Source organism: Hordeum vulgare, chromosome 5H (genome assembly GCF_904849725.1).
Source record: "Hordeum vulgare subsp. vulgare chromosome 5H, MorexV3_pseudomolecules_assembly, whole genome shotgun sequence".
NCBI classification, from domain to species: Eukaryota; Viridiplantae; Streptophyta; class Magnoliopsida; order Poales; family Poaceae; genus Hordeum; species Hordeum vulgare.
In genome coordinates, this window is record NC_058522.1 from 137,005,693 (window position 1) to 137,028,133 (window position 22,441).

The 22,441-nt window shown below is 43.7% G+C and overlaps 1 protein-coding gene across 1 annotated transcript in view; it reads left to right on the top strand.

Annotated features, from left to right (window-relative positions):
* Positions 1–11,592, top strand: part of LOC123396420 — a 28,730-nt gene extending 17,138 nt beyond the window's left edge. Inside the window, exons 2-7 of the mRNA XM_045091359.1 lie at positions 9,514–9,732; positions 9,845–9,981; positions 10,290–10,361; positions 10,491–10,562; positions 10,801–10,964; positions 11,480–11,592. Of these exons, the coding sequence (XP_044947294.1) occupies positions 9,514–9,732; positions 9,845–9,981; positions 10,290–10,361; positions 10,491–10,562; positions 10,801–10,865 (565 nt within the window). The 3' untranslated portion in view covers positions 10,866–10,964; positions 11,480–11,592. The remainder of the gene's footprint in view (positions 1–9,513; positions 9,733–9,844; positions 9,982–10,289; positions 10,362–10,490; positions 10,563–10,800; positions 10,965–11,479) is intronic.
* The last annotated feature ends 10,849 nt before the right edge of the window (positions 11,593–22,441 follow it).

Here is a 22,441-nt window from a genome sequence, read left to right on the forward strand (position 1 = left end):
GAATATGGTTCACTGTTATCCATCTACAGCGATGTTAGGGGCAGTAAATGCTTCATCAGTCTCCTGACCTGCATCAGGATGGTATCGACACGTACCCAGGTGTTTTGACACCTGGGTGTTGTGCTGGCGCATGAGGGATGCACTGGCATTGTGGTAGCGGTGGCACTGTGGAAGGAGGGAATACCTGGCGGCGAAGGGGGCTTGCCGGGCTGGTGCCCTCGCTAGTGGCCTAGTCTGCCTTCCCAACAAGGAAGGCATTCCGGGGCCTTGTCCATCTTCCCGGCAAGGAGGACTCGCCGGGGCCTTGTCTATCTTCCCGGCAAAGAGGACTTGTCGGGGCCTTGGATGTCTTCCTGACTAGGAAGACTCATCGGTGCCTTGTACCTTAGACTTGTTCCTCACACCCTTGGAGGGGTGTGGCCTTGGTGAGCTTGGGGAGTAATCTCCCTGCCAGCCTTCGTCGTGCCCTGCCTTCAAAGGGGTTTCTAGCGCCCGTGCACAAGTCTGGGGCACAAGAGACCCCAGTCTTCAGTGCACCGACACCTTTCCTCTTCAAGGGTAAACCAACACAAGCTCAAGAAGTAGCAATATCAAGCCTACCAAGTACCCATCACAAACTCATCTCTTGCATTTACTTTATTTGCCATTTGCCTCTCGTTTTCCTTTCCCCCACTTCTAAAATGATTTTTAGAAAATACCAAAAAGATTTGCCTTTTTATTCGCCCATCTTCCGTTTGTCTTTTCGTTTGTTTTTAGTTTGTTCGTCCAATTGGAGCGACATGAATCCCTTAGCATTATTCTCAATATCTTCCAACTTTTTAAGATATAGATCAAAACTTTTGGGTTGAGTCATGGAAACGAACAAACGAAAAGATGAACGGAAGAATGGCAAATAAAAGGCAAATCTTTTTGGTAATTTTTGAAAATCATTTTAGAAGTGGGGAGAGGAAAACGAGAGGCAAATGGCAAATAAAGTAAATGCAAGAGATAAGTTTGTGATGGGTATTTGGTAGGCTTAATCTGGCTATGTATCCTCCCCGACAATGGTGCCAGAAATCCTTCTTGCTACTTCTTGAGCTTGCATTAGTTTTCCCTTGAAGAGGAAAGGGTGATGCAGCAAAGTAGATACGTATTTCCCTCAGTTTGTTGAGAGCTAAGGTATCAATCCAGTAGGACTAACAAGCAAGGCCCCAATCTTAGAACCTACACAGAGAATCAAACACTTGCAGCCAACGCTAAAAATGGGTTGTCAATCCCTTCACGGTTATTTGCAAGGATGAGATCTGAGAGAGATAGATAAAATATTGCTAGAACTAAAAGTAAAACAAAAGTAAATAAATGGAAGCAATATATTGTTGGTATTTTTGGTTTATAGATCTGAAAGTATAATAATGAAGGAAACTAATACCGTGGGTGAACAATTTAGTGTCGAGCAATTGATAGAAAAGCGAATAACTATGAAGATATCCATGACAATGATTATGCATATAGGCATCACGTCCGTGTCAAGTAGACCGAAACGGTTCTGCATCTACTACTATTACTCCACACATCGACTGACTCCTGCCTCCATCTAGAGTATTAAGTTCATGAAGAAGAGAGTAACGCATTAGGTAAGATGATATGATGTAGAGGGATAAACTCAAGCAATATGATGAAAACCCCATCTTTTTATCCTCGATGTCAACAATGCAATACGTGCCTTGCTACCCCTACTTTGTCACTGGGGTAGGACACCAGAAGATTGAACTCAAAAACTAAGCACTTCTCCCATTGCAAGAATTACCAATCTAGTTAGCCAAACCAAACCAATAACTCGAAGAGACTTGCTAAGATATGAAATCATGCATATAAGAATTAGAGAAGATTCAAATAATATTCATAAATAATCTGAACATAAACCCCCAATTCATCGGATCTCGACAAACACACCGCAAAAGAGTATTTCATTGGATAGATCTCCATGAAGATCATGAAGAACACGGTATTGAAGAACAGTGAGAGGGAAGAAGCCATCTAGCTACTAGCTATGGACCCGTAGGTCTATGGTGAACTACTCATGCATCATTGGAGGGCAATGGAGTTGATGTAGATGCCCTCCGTGATGGATTGTCTCTTCGGCAAATTACCGGAAAAGGCTCCCAAATTGGATCTCACCGGAACAGAGGCTCCCGGCGGCGGAAAGATATTTTTTGGTGTCGTTCTGGTAATGGGGGAATATTTGGGAATTTATAGGCCAAGGATTAGGGTTGGGAGAGCTGCAGGGGGGCCATAAGCCTAGGGAGCGCCCTGCCGGCTTGTCATATCCCGGCAGGTCTCCTTCCCCCTTCTCCAAGTCTAGGAGGTTTATTCTGGTCCAACAAAAATTATTTCGGAGATTTTATTCTGTTTGGACTCCGTTTAATATTCCTTATCTGCAATACTCAAAAACATGGAAAAAACATAAACTCGCACTAGGGTCTAGATTAATAGGTTAGTCCCAAAAATAATATAAAATAGCATATTATTGCATATAAAACATCCAAAGCAGATAATATAATAGCATGGAACAATAAAAAATTATAGATACGTTGGAGACGTATCAACAGCCACAGCAATGACGATGATGTCCGAAAAATGCCATGTGTGGGCCAAATCACGCGCGGTTGTGTGCTCTCGAACGGGCCAAGCATGGCGCATTGAATGATGGTGTTAGCTCGCGCGGGAAGGGTCGGCAAGGCATCAGTGATGAGCTGCTGCGGCGGTTGCTTTCGGACCCGCACAGGTGCGCATCTACAACAAGCAAAACGAGCAAAGCAACGACATCACATGTTCTGAAGGTCACCAGGAGCATGTTGGTGCTTCCCAACCAAGGCGAAGGGGCCCGGGAGCTCGAGGCGACCAACCATGACGGCGACCAGAGCTCAGAAAGACAACAACTAGCTAGCGGGCCTACGGGAGTGGAGCGAGGGAGGGGACTACAAGGGGGAGCTCACATCATTGTAGGGAAAGCTTGGGGAGGTGTGAGGAGGTCAGAGTCTAGTGGGTCGACCGGAGAAATCCGTCGGGACCAAGAGGGGGGAAGTGCTCAGGGACGACGGTGGAACGAGCCACGACTCAAATTGGTGCATGAGGTAGAGGAAGGGGAGGCCCACGAAGCTCGAGAACACATCAAGGGGGCACTGGAGGCACGGTGACCGTGTTTTTGGAAGCGACATGGCGGTCGTGGTTCAAGGACGAGCAAATCAAAGAGGGAGAGGGACGAGCGAGGGGAGCCGCTAGGGTTGCGGGGGAGGGACCGCCGACAGTAAAATAGAAGGGAGGCAACTGGGGGATGGTCGCCATGGCCGGCCGATGGCTACCACGCCTCCCCCTGTACCCCGTGTTGCAAGGGAAGGAGATGAGTGGGGGAGGTTGGGCCGACTCGAGAGGGGGAGATGGGCCTAGGCCCAGTGTCGGGGGGGGGGACAGGGGATTTTCATTTTCTAAATTTCTTTTAGATTTTTCTTATATTTGTTTCCGTTTTAAGTATTTTATTGAGAAAATATTTTCGTAAAAATATTCCACTTGGCCTAATGTTAGCATTGCAATATTAGGGAGTGCCACAAAAACTTTGGGGCCTCGAGAATTTATTTCAATTTTACATAAGTCAAAAGGGGATTTAATAATTGATTTGACATTTGTTTTATTAATAGTGTGGCACCAAAATAATTTATAAAAATGTGGTTTATAGTTTTATAATTTCTTATGGAATATTTGCAACCCATCCATGATTTTTGTTTTCGGGTTTACAAAACTTTTAAATCCACATTTCAAATGAATTTGAATTTCAAAGGAAAAATGAATTAGGATTTGATTCCTAAGGTGATCACACATGGATTTGCAGAAAGGATTAGCTTAATCATCATGTTATTGTAGGTTGATTACATGGGTTAATGTAGCTGCTAATCAGGGGTGTCACATGTGTGTATACAATTGGGTGGTCTCACGACAAGAGAGGAGAGCTGGAACGACGCAATGAACAAAGAAGAGCTAAAGGAGAAATGGCAGTAGGATTTAGGGTTTCATGATCTAAGGATAGGATGAATGCATCATTGTTGCAGGTTCGCATGCAAATTGTTGTTGTGTTGAAGATAGTTGTGGCAGTAGGTGTGCTTATGTGCGTGATGTGTCTGATGCTGGTGATGAAGTGAAGCAGGTGATGGTAGAATTGTTGCTACTATGAAGAAGGTGATTTAGTCTGATGTTAGCCATGCATGTGATAAGTATTAGTGAGATGATGTTAGGTGTGACATTAGCAGTGAAGAAGTGTTCTCCTCTTTAAATTATGTAATCAAGCTGCAAGCTATGGAATTCTATTGGAAAATATATGATCACGGTTGGCTTGTTTGCATAACTGTGTTGTCATTTGACAAAATGATAAGTGATAAATGACAAAAGTGATCACTAGTACATATATAACATAGATGATCACTAGTACATATATAATAAAGGTGATCGCGAGGTACTGATGTGATTCATAGAAATTGGTAGTGACAAGCAACATATATAGCAAGCACATCATAGCCAGAGGATAAATACAATATTAAATATCCGAACTTCACCACAAGCACATGTCTAACAAGCATAACACCAAGGTTAAGTTCAATACTTCCACACCACTAAATTTAAACTCAACATGAACAGAAACACCAAAATGATGGACTAGTTCACCAGAAGCACATTGACCTGATAGAGACCAAAGTTTTTTACTTCCTAGGCTCTCTCAGCTCATAAAAAATGTTGACCTTCTTGTATTTATTACTACTGGATCCACCTCCCATGGTATGTGTTTGTTGACTTGAAGAGGCTCTCATAAGAACACACCTGTTGTGATGATATTACTTTCTTTTAGCAGCAAGCTCAAAAGCTTTTGTCTTCCTTGCCTCCTCTCTAGCAGCTACGAGCTCTACTACTTTCTTCTCTCTTTATTTAAGGATGAATGTTCTCTTGGCTTGAGCTATTACCTTCTTATTTGCAACATTAGTAGCATCCCTTTTCTCATTTATCTGTGCTTCTTTGCTTCTCTTTCTATTACTTTATTTTTTGTAACAAGGTCTCTCTTCTCTCGTGCCTCAACAACTCTCTTCTCTGCTGCAACATCCCTCTTCTCTGCCATTTCTCTATCTTTCTCCATCTTCATCTGCCTCAGCTTCATGGCTTGACTTCCATCCCTGCTAGCAGGTGTAGTAACATGTGGCATCCTGGTATTCTGATCTCATGCTAACTTGACGAAGCTTGGTTCTGGCATGTGTTCCTGAGAAAATGCACGCCTCCTAGATTGATGCCCCATTCTCATCTTTTGGAAATCAATGCCAAAGGGGGAGAAATATAATATCAAAGCTTCCAATAAGCTTCAGTCAAAAGGGTTGATGTATATACCTAAGGGGAGGTCTACCTAAGGGGATATCTACCAAAGCGGGAGATATATCAAACCTCACATACTCAGGGGGAGAGAGATATAACTTTATTCCGCTATCTTTGGTTTGAACTTGTCTCACCCTACCTACTCCCAATATCTACATGCTATGATTCAGGGGGATCGGAAATTCTTACATATTCATCCTTAGGGGAGAAAGTTCTAAATTCTCTTGGAGACATATCTATCATCAAATTAGATTTCTCATATGTTCTCCATATCTTGGTACTTATGAAGCTCTTTGCATCTCTACAGTAGAGTACTCTTGTGTTATCTAACTTTTGTTTTCCCAAGTGTACTCCTACTGCTAAGACGCTCAATTACCTCAAGGTAAGTATATGCATCATATCCTTGTTCAAGATGATCTCTTGTCTCTTGCACATATTGGTTGCAAGAGTGAGTCTTAAACATGGAAGTGCTTCATTCACATTTGTTTGATGCATGTAGCCAAGATTTATGTGACTTGTCTTGTCCTTCTACCATGCGTGTGCCCATGTAGTCTAAAGCAACTATCCTTTTAAAAAGGGGATTGCACACATTTAGGGGGGGGGGGGGTTGTACTAGTCATGTATCTTTCAAAGTTGTCATATTATAATGCATATCTTTAATTGAAGCTTTGATTGTATGTTCTCATCAATTACCAAAAAGGGGGAGATTGAAAGCACATATGCTCCCTTGGCGGTTTTGATAATTCATGACAACATACATTGTCTCTTGGACTAACATTTTTACCTTGTATATTTCATGTATAGTCCAAAGAGAGCATTGGCCAAAGGATTTTGAGGAGAAGCTCCTTGATGAAGGAAATGAATATGATTGTCTCAAGCTTGAAGCAAGAAGACTCTATATTTTACATTTGTGAGAAATCACTTTTGAGTCCATAGGAAAGCAAATACTATTAAAGGGGGTGAGGTACTATGATGAATTGGTTTCTCAAGTGCTTAGAGTTTTCCACTTTTGGTGTAACGGTTGGATTTTGTGTGCTACCTATTTACACCCCTTGTCCCACCTCTCATTCATGGGAGAAGCACTCAAACACACACTTTATTGCCAGATCCATTTTCTGAGAGAGAGCCACCTACTCATGGGTTGAGATCAAGATTTTCCAATACAACCATTTGAAACTTGATCTCTAGCCTCACCAAGTTGCTTTCCACAAAATCAATCTCTCCTACCCATGCCAAATCTCTAAGAGAGTGATTGGGTGTTGAGGAGACTATCTTTTGAAGCACAAGAGCAAGGAGTTCATCGTTCTACCGCATCTATTACCTTTTGGAGGGTGGTACCTCCTAGATTAGCTAGGTGTTGCTTGCGAGCGTCCTACTTCGTATTGTGAAGTTGAACAAAGAAGTTTGTACCGGCAAGGAGATCGCCCACTTCGTGAAGATCTACCACGAGTGAGGCTAGTCCTGTGTGCACGTAAGCGATGGTGGAATAGACAAGTCCGCTTCTTCGTGGACCCCTTGTGGGTGGATCCCTCCATGGACTCTTGCATCTGTTACCCTCCGTGGGTTGAAGTCTCAACTAACGTGGATGTACGATAGCACCACCTATCGGAACCACGCCAAAAATCACCATGTCAATCTTTGCGTTTGATCTTCCTAAACTCTACTCCTTACTTACATGTGCAATGTCTTTACTTTCCGCTGCCATATATGTTGACTAGCATGTGTAGGGTGCACTAGACTTGTTAGAATTCTAAACTATGCCAACCATTAAAATTGGGAAAAGGATAGGATTTTAATTTATGCAAGTAGTCTATTCACCCCCCTCTAGACACCCCTTCTATCGATCCAAGAGTTAGCAACCTACACATATAACATAGGCTACAATGCAACTAACATGAATATGCAAATGAACTTGGGAAAATGCAAAGCTGAGCTAGATTACCTGGAATATTCCTTCTCCTGCATTTGATGCATGACACGTAGCTGATAGTTCATCATTCTTCTCAAGTCTTTTCTTAATTTTGGGGCAAAGACTGCCATCCCATGTTTATCCTTACACCCTCTTGTTGTAAAACCTTGTCATCAACTCCTTTTTGAGTAACACGATCAATGACATAATTGAGAGCTCTCTGGTTTCAAGTATGTACCTGCAACCCACATGGACAATAATTGGTTCATGTGCTGCAAAACTAATTGGCAAAAAATATCACACTTGGGAGAAACACACAAAAATGATGCAACTTATTTGTTGAACACTCCACAAGCATTATTGAGAATAATATCACACTTGGGGAATTCACTTTGAAATGCCCTAACCCAAGTTTTGGGGTCCATCCCGTCTAGCCATTTCCATGTTTCAAAGTTTATCAATTTCAGCTCTTCCATGTTCTCTTCAAAATTAGTAGGAGTTGTGCTCCTAGCACATTTTCCAAAGCTGGTTCTTGAGAAATTCACCCCTGAACCGCTCTTGATAGTTCTGCCAGAAATGGCTGACACATAACCTGCGTTATGCATGTGGAAAGTAATCTCTCACAGCTTTGCTGAGACCGTGGAAATATGTCCAAGACAATGTTAGCATGACAGTTTGGACAAAATCAAGTGTCTAACCATGCATCATGACAAAGTGGTAAAGACATGGAAGTACCTTTTGCTTGTCAGACATAATTGTCTAGAGATCAGTTTTTTCAGTAATGCCTAGGTCTTGCTTCAAAGAGGATAAGAACCATCTCTAGGTGTCATTGTTCTAAATGTCAACAACGACACAAGCAATTGGATAGATGCATTCATTTGGATCTAAGCCAACTGCATTGAGAAGAACACCTCCATATATAGTCTTCAAATGGCAACCATCTAGGTGGATTACGAGCCCACAAGCTTGCATGAGCCCTCTCTTGCTTGGCTCCAAAGACAAATAGCAGTGCAGGAAGGTACCATCTGTATTTGTAGCTAAATAAAAAGTGCTCCCTCGATTTGACCTTCTCCATTCATTTGCATGGTCCCAAAGCTTGTTGTACTGTTTCTCATCATCTCCATGGACAATATGAAGAGACAACCTTTTAGCTCTCCTAAGCTTACTCCTTGTAGGCTTCATATTCCTTTTTTCTTGCACCACCCTAGATAAGATCTTCATGCTCATGTTTTCATCTTCCCCAAATGAGTCTAGATACTTCTGTGCCATGTATGAAGCTATGAAGTTTATCACCTTCCATTTCTTGATGCATGTGTGATTGTCCATAAGCTTCTTTACCATGAATTCCTTTGACCTATTATCAATGGATGTCCATATATAAAAAGGGCACTCCTCTTCACACTTTGCACAAACCCCCATCTTGTCATTAGTTGGCATCTTGAGGTTGACCCTGTTCCTGCATGAGTATTGTTTGATAGCCTTCCTAAGCAGCTGCCCATTATGAAAAACTTGGCCCACATGAAACTTAGGGCATAACAAATCTTCATCCCTGAATGTTTTGAAGTTCATATGAATTCTTCCTTCAACATCAGAATCTGACCTTCCTAACTCATCATCTTCTAACACCTCCAAGGGTTCCTCATTCCTCTTCTTCTCTACAACATCAAAGCAATTGTTGACATATAAGTCATTGCCCCCTCTAATATGGCATAATAACTATCTGCAATTTTAGGCACATAATCAATGTTACTACCCTCTTCCACTATGATTTAACTATATCCACTCTCATCATTGTCATCAACCTCATCTGCATCCACATTCATCACTACTAGGAAAAGGGCTATAGATGATACAAACACTAATGGCGCACCACACAAGTAGTGCGCCACTACTATATAGCAGTGGCGCATCATGTGCAGGTGTGCCATTAGTGTGATGGACACTAGTGGTGCACCACACACTCGGTGCGTCACTACTATTTTTTTTTGCAAAACTACTAACGGCGCACCGAGGCAGAGTGCGACATTACTAGTTTAACTAGTAATGGCGCACCACTCACCCAGTGCGCCACTACTATAATTTTTTTTTGCAAAACTACTAATGACGCATCATCAGCTGGTGCGCCATTAGTAACCAGGGTTACTAATGGCGCATTTGTAGGTGGTGCGCCACTATAATAATTTTCTTTTTGCAAAATCACTAATGGCGCACCCCTGGAGATGCGCCATTGCTATCACCCCTTCCGGAGTCTGTCTCCTCCTCCTCTGGTGTCCGCCTCTCGTCTCGCCTTATCCCTTTCTCCTCCCTCCTTCCCCACTCGACCCACCCACAACCATCGCCGATGATGTCCATCACCTCCACCGCCGGGACCCTGCTCTGCCCGCCGCCCGTCTCCAGGGGCGGACGGCGCGGAGGCAGGTGCGCCGTCCGAGCCCAAGGTAACATTTTCTTCTCTCAACCAAACCCCCCAAATCCAAATCCAAATCCCAATCCCAATCCCAAAACAAACCATCTGAATCTGAAAAAATCGGTTCTTGCCGCGTTTTGCAGCGGCCGGAGACGGGGGAGCGGCGTATTCGTCCGAGCAGAAGTCTGTGGAGATAATGCGCAAGTTCTCGGAGCAGTATGCCCGCTGCTCCTGCACCTTCTTCTGCTCCGACAAGTTCGTCACCGCCGTCGTCATCAAGGTCCGGCCCTTCCCCTTATCCTTATCCTTTCCCTGCTGCTGGTCATTAGCTGCAACCTCGACTCCATCTTGTTCATCTACCAGCTGCTGCAAATGCTAGCTAATTAAGGTCAAACAGTGTGGTTCATGATAGTGGTACTGGTACAAACCAAAATAGTTCATTCACATACCTGCTGCTGCTGTACTGATGTGATGTGCCTCGTTGATTGATTGATTGATTCAAATTAAGCTCTAACAGAGTTCATGTTCACGCCCATGATGTGTCTGTCCCTCTCCTTTGATGATTAATTCATTGCTTTCGTTAACTAGAAGAAAAACATCTTTTTTGCACGGGCATGCTGACCACAAGGATCAACTCGGAGCTCCTCTCTGCCCCTGCAGGTAGTATTCAATCATCTCATGCCTTGTTAGGAACGCATCGTCTGTTTTTGTTTTTGACACACAGACATGTGTTGTTACTTACTTACATGCCTACCTGAACCTGTTGCTTTTGGAATCGAATCAAACCAGGCATTACGACGACAAGGCCGCCGAGGCGCCCCAAGGCTTCTGGAACTGCCCGTGCGTCCCCATGCGAGAAAGGTGAGGGCAAAATTCTCTACCTTTTGCTATCACTTGTTATGGTAGTGTGTAGAAAAAGGATGGGAAGGGATGGGATGCACTTTTTTCTCATCATGTTTAAATGCCAGAGATGTACCACGTGGTTCAGTTTCAAACCCTCTTGGCTTCTTATCATTGTCCGACATCACTTAGTTAGGCAGTAGAGCATCACTTAGTTACCGACGGACGACTAATTCTTCATGCATGGTGCCTGGTGCAGGAGGCATTGTTAATTACCTAGTGTTGGCAGCGAGACAGCGAGAGCTGCAACTCCAACAACCTTGAGGGGCAACTCCGATTTCCTCTGGCTTAACCATCGTACACAGGAAAGGTTTAGGACCTTGACCAGCTCTTACTACAGAGGGGCACAAGGGATCATCATGGGTAATTCTTTCTCTTCACACTTCGGTTTGCACTGTTGAAGGCCGTGTCATACTCCTTTCTTCTCCTTTTCCTACATTGTTGGAACTTGATGCCACATCAACTAGGCTAGTCTTGACAATAAACTATTCTGTCAATTTCCTTACATTGATGAACTACACATCGCCTTAGATGGTTGTGTTTTCAGTTATACATACATGATTAAGTAGGTCAGCTTGACTTTCCTGAAAGAAAATCACTTCATCTATAGTGTTACCTTTTCAGGCTTTTTTATTTTTTAAAAACTGCCGAGCCTACTGTATCATTATCATAGAACATACAACTGTCAACCCTACTTCATCATAGAAAAGTACAACTCTCTTTCTGGCTTTGGTTAACTTATTAGGAGTCATTCACTACACAGGGCGCCAAAGCCTTTTTTCTGTTTCTTTCACTGGTGTGTTTCTTGTTGGGTTATATCTAATGCGCTGTCTAATTTTGAGAGATGCCACTTAATGAATGCCTCGTCTTTTTTCTAGTGTACGATGTTACTCGCCGAGACATGTTCACAAATCTGTCTGACATATGGGCCAAGGAAATTGACCTGTATTCGACCAACCAGGACTGCATAAAGATGCTTGTAGGAAACAAAGTGGACAAGGCTCTTAATTTGTTCCAGCTTACTAGTTTGCTCAGGAGCAAGAACATATATTTGATATGCATAGTCTTCTCTCTCACTCTATGCATATTAGTACTTATGTTCTTCATATACGTGCATGATGGACGCCTGCTACCCTGCTTAAATTGGACAGAAATATATGTTTTGCATATGTGAGGCCAGGTTGGTTGGGAGTTTCCTGAATCCTGATGTTTTCGACGGATACTGGATCTTTTCTTTTCAGCAGTTGTGTCTCTTGTAGCACCATACTCCTGAATCAGTCCGTGTGTAGCTATAATGTCGCTGCATGTTTCCTTCCCTGTGCAAACTTTTGTTGGTTGACCTGAGGATCCTTTTAAATTGCAATATTTCTCCTGCTGATTGATTGAATCGAGTGACCCATAAAGAAAATTACTTTTGTAATTGCAGACAAGTGAAGCTACACCTGGAACAGAAGATTGGGAGCTCCCTGCTGTGGTAGTCCCCCCTCCATCCCCACCACACCCCCCGCCCCCGACGGCCTGTAGATCCTAGACGGCCCAGGCATGCCTCTTCCCCTTCCTGCCATGTACATAGCTTACTTGTTATGTTGTCGCGATTAGATAAATTTCTATGAACATCGCCATTCTATTTGAGCGTATTGGTTGGTGATTAGTCGAAAAAGGCATAAATTGGAGAAGAAAAATTGTAGCTTTATTCTACTATAAAAAATCCAGGGGGCTCCTAATCTACACTAGCTTACTCATTGGCTCAGGAGCATGAACATATACTGCTATGCTTTATATGCCTAATTTTATTTTAAGTTTTCTTTAACTTTTGCATAGTCTTTTGTTACCAAGTAGAACAATCAAGACATACATAACCTCTCTCTCTCTCTCTCTCACACACACACACACTCACAATCAGGACATACATAACGGCTGGTAATCGAGCCGTTGGTGATTTATTGTTTGGATGTGTGGTGGCGGTCTTGTGTTATTGTGACTGATCATCATCTTGCTTGAGGATGTGATTGCAATTCTGTGTTGGGCTCCTTTTTGCAGTGCATGCACCATTTATTTGTGCAATCCATATTCTGATGTCTACACCCCATTGCATGTCCGTCCACAAGGCTTGTCTTGTTGTCCCTATGGTCCAGTGTCGACAAACCCTAAATTATAAAACCTTGGCTTTTAGGGTGCCTCGGTGTCGATAAAAACCTAAATGATGAAAGCTTAGGCTTTTAGGGTGCCTCGGCGTTGACAAACCCTAAATGATAAAAACTTAGCTTTTAGGATGCCTCGGTGTCGACAAACCCTAAATGATGAGACCATGATCTTGTTCCTTGACAATAACCAACTTTTTTGACTAAACGTTTTTCCTATTTAGAGCGAAACATGGCCCACAATGATGAGGCTGGTGGTTCGGGCAAGGCATTCTAGGAGCTGTCCTAGGAGATGGAGGAAGAACCTCACCGCTATGAGGATGCCACGGAAGACACCGATCCCGACTACACAACCCCTAGTGACGTCGGGGATGACACCACTGATGGTGCCGCCGAGGATGCCACCACTGATGATGGCAGCGCACGCGTAGATGGTAGTGATGCCCACAGCTCTCTTCTATGTGATGGTAGTTTAGATGATCGATATCGACTTGTAATGTGAAGACAAACTCGCTACTCGCGGTCTCGGGACTTGTAATGTTCTAACTTTGTTCGGTATTTTAAATTCGTAGACTAATATGATGAATTGTATTCGGAGACTAATCTTCTATTGTATTCGATAAATCTGCTGTTTATATGTTGTGCTCTCTATATTCTGTGCAATAATATGTTTTGTAATCTGTGCAAATATCAGAAAAATAATAATACCTAATATAATATTCAAACTAGTGGCGCACTACTCAACACTTTAGTGGCGCACTGCAAAAGCACACTAGTGGCGCATCGTCAACTAGTGCTCCATTAGTAAGCCAGAGCACATGGGTAAATATGGCCCCTAGGAGGCATACTAATGGCACACCATGAGCTATACTAATGGAGCACTTCCTGGTGCGCCATTAGTATACCAGATACTAATGGCGCACTGCCTGGTGCGCCATTAGTATACCAGATATTAATGACGCACCATGAGCTATACTAATGGCGCACTGCCTGGTGCGCCATTAGTATACCAGATACTAATGGCGCACCTGTGGTCCACCATTAGTAAAAAATTCTAATGGTGTGATGCTAGTGGCGCACCTATAGTGCGCCATTAGTAGCCAAAACAGGTGCGCCACTAGTAGGCCTTTTCCTAGTAGTGCATAGCTGACTTGCCTTTATCCTTTAGTACTCCAATTGTTGTCCTGAAACCTTGTCGTGATTTAGGTCTTCCCACACTCAATGGCTTCATAGGACCGATGACTTGAGGGATATCTTGAATTGGGAACCTACTTATATCATCTAGATCCCTGATAGATTCATCATGTTCCAGAAAAATATCCATGAAATGATGCCCAAATGTAACAAAAGCTCTCATGTTATTTGCGACATACTCTCCATTGATCACTCTAGTCCCATTTTTACTTACTTGAAGACCTACCATGCAGTAGTACACTGTTATCCGTTCTTCCTTCTCATACCCTATCTGCTCTATGAGATCATCCACATCTTGGGGTGACCATGTGTTCTTGTCTATGTTATAAAACCATCACTACAGGAATCAACTTCTTTGCCGTCTGCCATAGCGGACGGCAAAGGGCCACTCCACGGACGGCAAAGACCTTTGCCGTCTGTCGGCGGACGGCAAAATTTCTACGATAGCTTTTGTCGGTAAAGAGCCTTCTTTGCCGTCTGCTGGTAGGAAGCGGACGGCAAAGAGTTTTGCCATCTGCCTGCCATAGTTAGCAGACGGCAAAGGAAGCTAGACGACAACCACCAGGGGCAACTCCGTTAGATAGCTAACGGAGCCTTTGCCGTCTACCGGGGGTCGGCCCTTTGCCGTCTGCCGGGTGGCAGCCCTTTGCCGTCTGCCGGGGGGCCTTTGCCATCTGCTGGGGGCAGCCCTTTGCCGTCTGCTGGCTGATGGCAAAGAGCCTGTATTGCTTCTTTTTTGTCTGTTTTCTTTTATTTCCCTACATTTTCATACCACAAATATACATACATACATATATATTTCACAGCATATATTTCATACATCTTCAACACATATATTTCACATCATATATATTTCCAGCATCATCATGAAATATTTAACAAGCTAGCGAACACATAGGCTAGCACAATACATAGTTTCACATAGTTCATCTATATATACATACATAAGTTTGACATTGTTCGTCAATACAAATGAAAAAAACTAAACACTAGCAGTCCATCAATGCCAGCTTCCATGAAATGAATCAAATCTGCAAAAATTGAAGTAATTAAGAAATTAGAAGAAGAAGAAGAAAAGACTAATTAATGCACAACCTTTTGCCATATAAAGCTAATACATTTTCTACAAGCATCACTTCCAGGAGTAGAATCCTAACTACAAGAGCATCAAACAAAAACATGTCTATAGGGTTTGATTCATTTCATCTTTGATTCACTTTTAATATGTTACTTTGGATGCAATGCTTTCTCCCATGATTTTTTAACGTATATATCTATGTTATATCCAGTGTGCAATGGATCATGTGATCTATGAATTTTGGTTAATTTATTATCAAATCACAATAACCTAATTCCTAAAGTTGGTGGTAATACTCGTCTCAACATGATCTAAATTTTGCATCCTTCTACTAAAGTATATATCTGTTGCCAAACTAATCTATTTGTGCTTCTTAGTTCTGCAGCTTCTAAATGATACTACATGTACTTCTTATGTGTCCATAGTTTGACTTCCATATATAGTTTATAGGGGACATATAATATGAACATAGAAAGCATTGTATCATCACTAACTTGAATGACACAAATGTGTATCATATGAAGACGGTGTATGAACGAAAAATGCATGGAAACAACTTATGTTTGGTTAGAGAAAAATAGTTTTGTGATGGAAACACATCTGTAGGGGATGGAAATGTTTCTATAACACGTTATATAACAGAGATGTCACCCTGCACCATGCAGATGCAGGCAAGAAAAGGTTAATTACAACGACAGAGCACTGTACTTTTGTTCAGTATGGTTGCAAGACAGAATCACAGCAGCACGTTGAATCAATGAACATATTTCTTGATCAAGCCGAGGGACTAGACTGGGGGCATCGAATTAGCAACGTACCAGTACTGGTCGTCGAACTGCTGTGGCTCTCCTAAGACGACATTGAGGATGTTCTCGATGTCGCCGAGCTGTAGCTCGGGCCGGTTCACCAGCGCGACGAACTCCTTGGCCCCCTCCTCGGTCTTCATGAACCAGCGGGCGTTGGGCGTGACTCCGGCGAGCTTGATCCCGCGCACCTCCTCATCACCCGCCTCGAGCAGGTCGGCCACGTGCTCCGACGACCGCGGGGACATCAGCGGCTGCAGATACGTCGGGTTGCCCAAAAGCTTCGCTCGAATCTTGGAACTATGGAGGAACTCTTTGGCGTTGGGGTCCAGGTTGGAGGCGGCGATGGGCGCAACCGTCGAGACGGATCCACCGCTCCCCTGCGGCACGAACGACTCCATGATCTCTGCGAGACGGTCCGCGGCCAGAGCTTCACTGTCTCCTAGGGGATCATCCGCCTCCGTTTCCCCGCCTGCTCCCTCGGCGATGGCGAGATCCAGTATGCGCAGGAAGGGGTGGGGGTCAGATGCGATTACCGAGGGCATGACGCATCCGGAGACGGCGTTAAAGATCCCGCGGGAGGAGGAGTCGGCATGAGGAGTCACGGGGAGGGGCGGAGCGGGAGAGACCACCCTATATTGTGATAAATTTGTATGCAACCAGATAAGATGCAACAATGCCCTATGCTCATGTGAAACCACTGATGTAGAGGTTCCGATTAAGACAAGCATATACAGTAGGAGGAGCAATTTGACAGAACAAAACCATAAAATGTAAGTGCTATTTATTCTAAAATATATTACAAGGAAAATATAATCCTACAATGAAAGGACCATACAACAACCATTCATCTAAATACCTTAAGAATAAAGGGAATATTTGTTCCAAATACTAATGTATGAAGATAAAAATGATGCCTAAAACTCTTTATTCCACATCATAATGCAAATAATTTGGCATATCATTATTGAATTGCAAGATGAAGCAATAATTTGGGATATTATTATTATTTATCATATCGTGGCCATTCCACCATTGTCTATCAATGTTAAACTCTAAACACACATGATACAGAGGGCCCTAAACTGAGTATCATCCATTTTATACATGGCAGATAGTTTTATCGGGAACACTAAGTTTAGCATACTAATAATTTGTTGTGAATGCGCGCTTTGCTGCTCCCGTCAGTCTCGTGGAACGAATAATATTTCCAAATTACAAATTCTTAACAACCTTCATCATTCGTGCTGGTTCCACAACATTTTACAAACACCTAATTGCTAATTTCTTCAAACACGGCTAAGCTAATTTACTTAGAAGTGAGGCCATGAGACTTGCCAACGGGATAGTCTCAGTGCAGGTATTTGAAGCATCCATGAAGCAGTAATCGAGCAACAATAGCCTCTTCAAACTTTCTTGATTGAAATTAATCACAATGAAATGAAGGCACTATAATACCGCACAAAAAATCTTATACAAGACTGGAGGATAACCTGATAAATGAAATTTGATTGCATGGTAATTTTACCCTTCAATTTCACATAAAGTAATGTTTTACTTACATATCTAACACGGCCATGATCAATATGCCAGAAGAAACATCCACTGTTTTGCGAGTGACCTGCAAAGAGTTGCAGAACCTAATTAGTATACATGGCATCAACTGTAGCTACCTTAACTTAATTAAAAAAAGGACACCTTATAGACAAACATGCTTATAATCTCCTAAAGAAAATCAATGTATTGTGTTTGCACGAGCGCCTCTGATTCCATTGATATATATCAGCAACTCAGGAAGCCAACACTTTCATAAATATAACTAAATCAACGAGAACATTGTCACCATCACCAGGCCCTCAAAATCAAATCAATACATCACCACCAACAATAGTCATTTCACACTCGATCGTAATTGCATCAACAGAGACAAAGCTAACTAATAAAACAATTAAAGAAAACCAATAAAACCAATAGTCATTTCACACTCGATTGTAATTTCACACTGTCCTAAATTATCATGGAGTACAAACATGGAGAACAATTTATGGTCATGAGAGCAAGCATATTACTTAAACTGATAGACATAACCTCATGAGGGCTCGTGACATGAGCTGATCATACAACATCTCTCGGAATTTTTCGAACCTTGTTCTTGTATAAATTTAGAAGCGTGTATCTGAATCAGCAAATTTGCTTTTAAATCTACTCCACCCTGCATGGAAGGATTTTAAAATATTATCTTCTCAATGAATGAAGCAACACTGGAACTATTCTACGAGCAGCTATATGCAAATGTATGTGCAAAAGGTCAAAGGTCATCTCACCAATTTTATCCTCTTCTCTTGATAACTCTCCACTGAATCTCTGTCAAACTACATCTTCTTGTACTGTCTAACAAACATGTGCATGGGGCACCTAGGAAGCACATACCCCTTCCGCAAATGGTTTGCATTCTCACTCTCGGCGTGTCCGTCATCTTAGCGCAAAACGCTCCCACGAAATACGACTTTGTCCACTTCCACCTGACCTTATACATTGAGTTGGCTCTTTTTATACCGGACACAAGCCTGTCTCCAACAAGTAGAGGTTTTAAAACTTATACGCTTCTTCCACGGTATCGAAGCTAGTCCAGGCTGCTGGATTAACAATGGTATCAACCTTGTTATCCGCAAAAGCACGATGCTTCAAGTGCAGGCACTCTGCTAGGATTCTTCTCCCTCTCATCTGCCGCCTTACCAATCCTAATCCTGCAAAAAGATTAGCACAAAAATGAGCTAATTCTTGAATCACACACAAAACACTGATCGAAAAAAGAAACACACATGCTACTCTGCATAAATCCAATCTTGCGAACTGCAAGAGCCCCTGAATAGAAGCAATGACTGACTCCACTACAGTGACATGAGCTACTGCACCTCGTGAGGGCTCGCCATGGTCATGGCCATGTGTGGGAGAGCTAGGGTTTCGGGCAGCGGTGCGGCGGGAGTGGGGATTAGACGTGGATCTAGCCGGCGGTGCTTGGTCGGATGCTGTCCCACTACAGTGGCTCCTCCGCAGCAACCTGGGAGGAGGAAGATTGGGGCGGATGCAGACGAAGCCTGACCTGCTCGAGAAGGTGGGGAGGTGGGGTGGGGAGGCAGTGATGGTAGGGAGGAGAGGTCGCCGGATGTGGAGATGGGGCCCGCCCGAGGTGGATCTGGCACTAGGAGTAGAGGAGAAGGACGATGGCGGTGCTGGCTGATCTAGACGAGCCATGGCTGCCGCCTGACCTTCTCTTGAGGACCTCGATCTCTGGATTGGATCGGGGAGGGAGGGAAGGGCGGTTGGAGGACGCTGGGAAGGGCGCAATGCGGTGGTGGTGGTGTGGCGGAGCGGGGAGGAGAGGCAGAGAGGTGTGGATTGGTGAGAGAGAGATAGTGGGGATCGGGGGAGAAAGTAGATGGGGGTGGGGAGATGGATGCCAGCCGTTAGTGGCCGTCCTCTTTGTCGTCCGCTTGGGAATCAAGTTGATGGAAAAGAGTTCGAGGCAGACGACAAAGGGGGTTGTGTGCAGACGGCAAAGATGCCTCTGATGGTAAAGGGGACGGCTCCACATGCGGTTATTCTTTGCCTTCTGCCTGGACCATCTTTGCCATGAGCCTATGCTTTGCCGTTAGCCCGGTCCATCTTTACCGTCCGCCGGCCGATGGTAAAGAACACACTAATGGCAAAGAGTATCTTTGGCATCAGCCAGCTCTTTACCGTCTGTTTTTGGCAGCTGACGGCAAAGAGCTTCTTTGCCATGTGCGAGCAGACGGCAAAGATCAGACATATGGCAAATTCTCTGATTCCTGTAGTGCATATGTTGTGCCCTCCATAGTATTTTTGGTTCTTCCTTGGCCCATTAAAAAACCTCCATGCCATATTTGAACACAAAACATAGGATCATCATCACCTGCAATCAATATATGGAGTTTATCAGTATAACATATTCAGTCACAAAAAATAAGCAGTTAGTTTCTGAATTTCGACATTGGATTATGAAAAAGAAGCTACATGAATTTTATCCACACAACAAAGTATCAAAAGTTTAACCATTGGAAGCAACTACATTTTTTTGACGAACTACTGTAGGGTGATCACCCCACAACCTTTTCTTCTATTCCAAACTAAAGAGAGTTTATGTACATGAAAGGAGGACGCAACCACATTGCAAAAGAGCCTGCTTTATTGCTTGATTAGTACTACATAAGTCTGCTTTATTGCTTGATCAGTACTGCATTGCGTATATAAGTGCGTGCATTGGAAGCAACTACATCTGAAAGAGCCTGCTTTATTTACAACCCCCCAAACGAACACTACAAACCCTATTGAATTCCCTTAGAACCCTATCTCTCTTCAGCATATCAAAACATATCTACAAAATCCCCCCAAATCAGTGCAATTCAATGCCAGCCTAATCCGTGCGTAAACCCTACCTAATCCCACCAAAAAATCCACTGCCAAAACCCTACCAAATCCCTAGCTCTAACCCCTTTCTTCACAAGATTTCTACCTTCGAATCCATGGAATGAGGCTATGGACGATCGACTATGCATGAAAAAACATGATTAAAGGCTGATTACATCAAGTTCTTACTATGTTGTAGCGACAGTTCATGCTCTGGGCGTCGAACATGGGCCATCACTAGAGGAGCCTGAGTCCCGATGGCAAGACCTCTCATAGCCTTGCTCCCGACGAGAGGACAAGCTACCGATCACCTCCGCCTCTCATCACCGCCTCCTGACGAGAGGAAAGCCAACCGCCTCCCTGCCTCGAGCACAACAAAGAAGGAACATAGCAAAATGGAGGAGCTTTACTATGTAGGCACCACAATGCAAAATTTGCAAATTGCCCTCCCCCAAATCGACTGGCGTCAGCAAAAGAACCCTCGCCTAGCTTGCGTGGCTGGTCAAATGGTCAAATAGTGTGCCCGTGTGCCAAATACACTGATACATCATGCACGGTGAGCAACACTGTTTTTTGATGTGACGTTAAGCATTGTAATTTGGGTATTCCGCAGTCGAGTGAGCAAAGTGAATTTCCACATCAAATGCAGTGTCTGCGAGTGAATTTAACTCCCATGAGAAGATTATGTTTGACAAGCAACACGTGGGACATTTACTCCATATCTAAACCTATAAGGTCACTCAGAAATCGTCTCGACTGAGCTCCCCCGATTGGGCCGTTCCTAGTGATTCGATCACAGTAGATTTCCCATTTCTCTCCCCTCAACCATTAGATCTTGCATGTGTGTTTTACCCCATTCAGTTTTTACACGTGAATGACAAGTGGGCCAACTCATTGGTGGGGTCGTTGTATGTTCGCTGGCTGCGCGGGTGGGTGGGATTGACTGGCTCAATAAGAGCCCATTGGGCAGCCCTGCCCTAATATATGGCCGCCACACCCTCACTCCTCCTCCCTCCCTCATCCGCTCCCACACTCCTTCCCTCCTCTTCCCACGTTGCCGCTACCTCTGCTCCCTCCCACACGCTCATCCTCTCATCTCCCGTGACATCACTGTTGGCCCCTACAAAGCTGGTGCTCTCCCGGCGCCCCACCTCCGGTCTCAAAAGTCTCTTGATGCAGCGACAACCATGCTCGACACCATCCTTTCCGCCCGACCACATCAAACCCTAGCTCTATAGGCAGCTCATGTGGGTCTAGTGGACGGCCTCGGCATGTGGGCGACTACGGAAGCAGCTGATGCAAAAGATCGCATTACCCTGGCACTGATCTCTTGTGACTCCTCGGCCTCGCCACCCTCTCCTCCTCAGCTCATCAGGAAGTTGGGCCACCAATTAGGCCGCTGGTTCCTCTTCCACCCAGTAGGAGGAGCACGAGGAGAGCAGCAGCAATAGGGATAGGCAACCACGGGCAGAGTTTGGGAGGGGCACATATGAGAGTGAGCTTCCCCAATCCTTCTTTCCCCTCTGCTCATGATCTCTCTGTCCTACCCATATATTCATGATTTGTGTAGCCTAAATGCCTCTATACAATGTATGTATTCTTGGATGTAGTTTTATCTATTGTGAAAATTGTGGTCATAGTCCTTTCTCACTCCGATGTTGTCAGTCAAGCCATAGAGAGGAAGTGAGGTGGAGATGAGATGGGGAGAGAAGATCCTCCAGCAACGTTGTTTCTTGTTCCCATATACTTTTGATCTGCGTTGGGTTTTCCGTGAAGAGGAACAGGTGATGCAACAAAATATAGGTAAGTATTTCCCTCAGTAGAGAACCAAGGTTTATCGAATCAATAGGAGTAACAACCAACCCTAGTCTTTGGGGACTACACACAAGAGAAGCAAATAGTTGCACCCAATGTGGACAAGAGGGTTGTCAATCACCTTGTCTCATTATTTGCAAGCAAGTAAGTAGTGTGGTTGGAAGTTGCAACTAAAAAGTAAATGAAGGCAGCAAGGAAATTATTATTTTTGTAAACTTATAAGTGAATAGACTCGGGGGCCATAGTTTTCCCTAGTGGCATCTCACAACAAAGCAATCATAGAGTGGGTAGACAAATTATTGTTGGGCAATTGATAGAAAAGTGGATAGTTATGCGATATTCACGATAATGATCATGTGTATATAGGTATCACCTCCATAA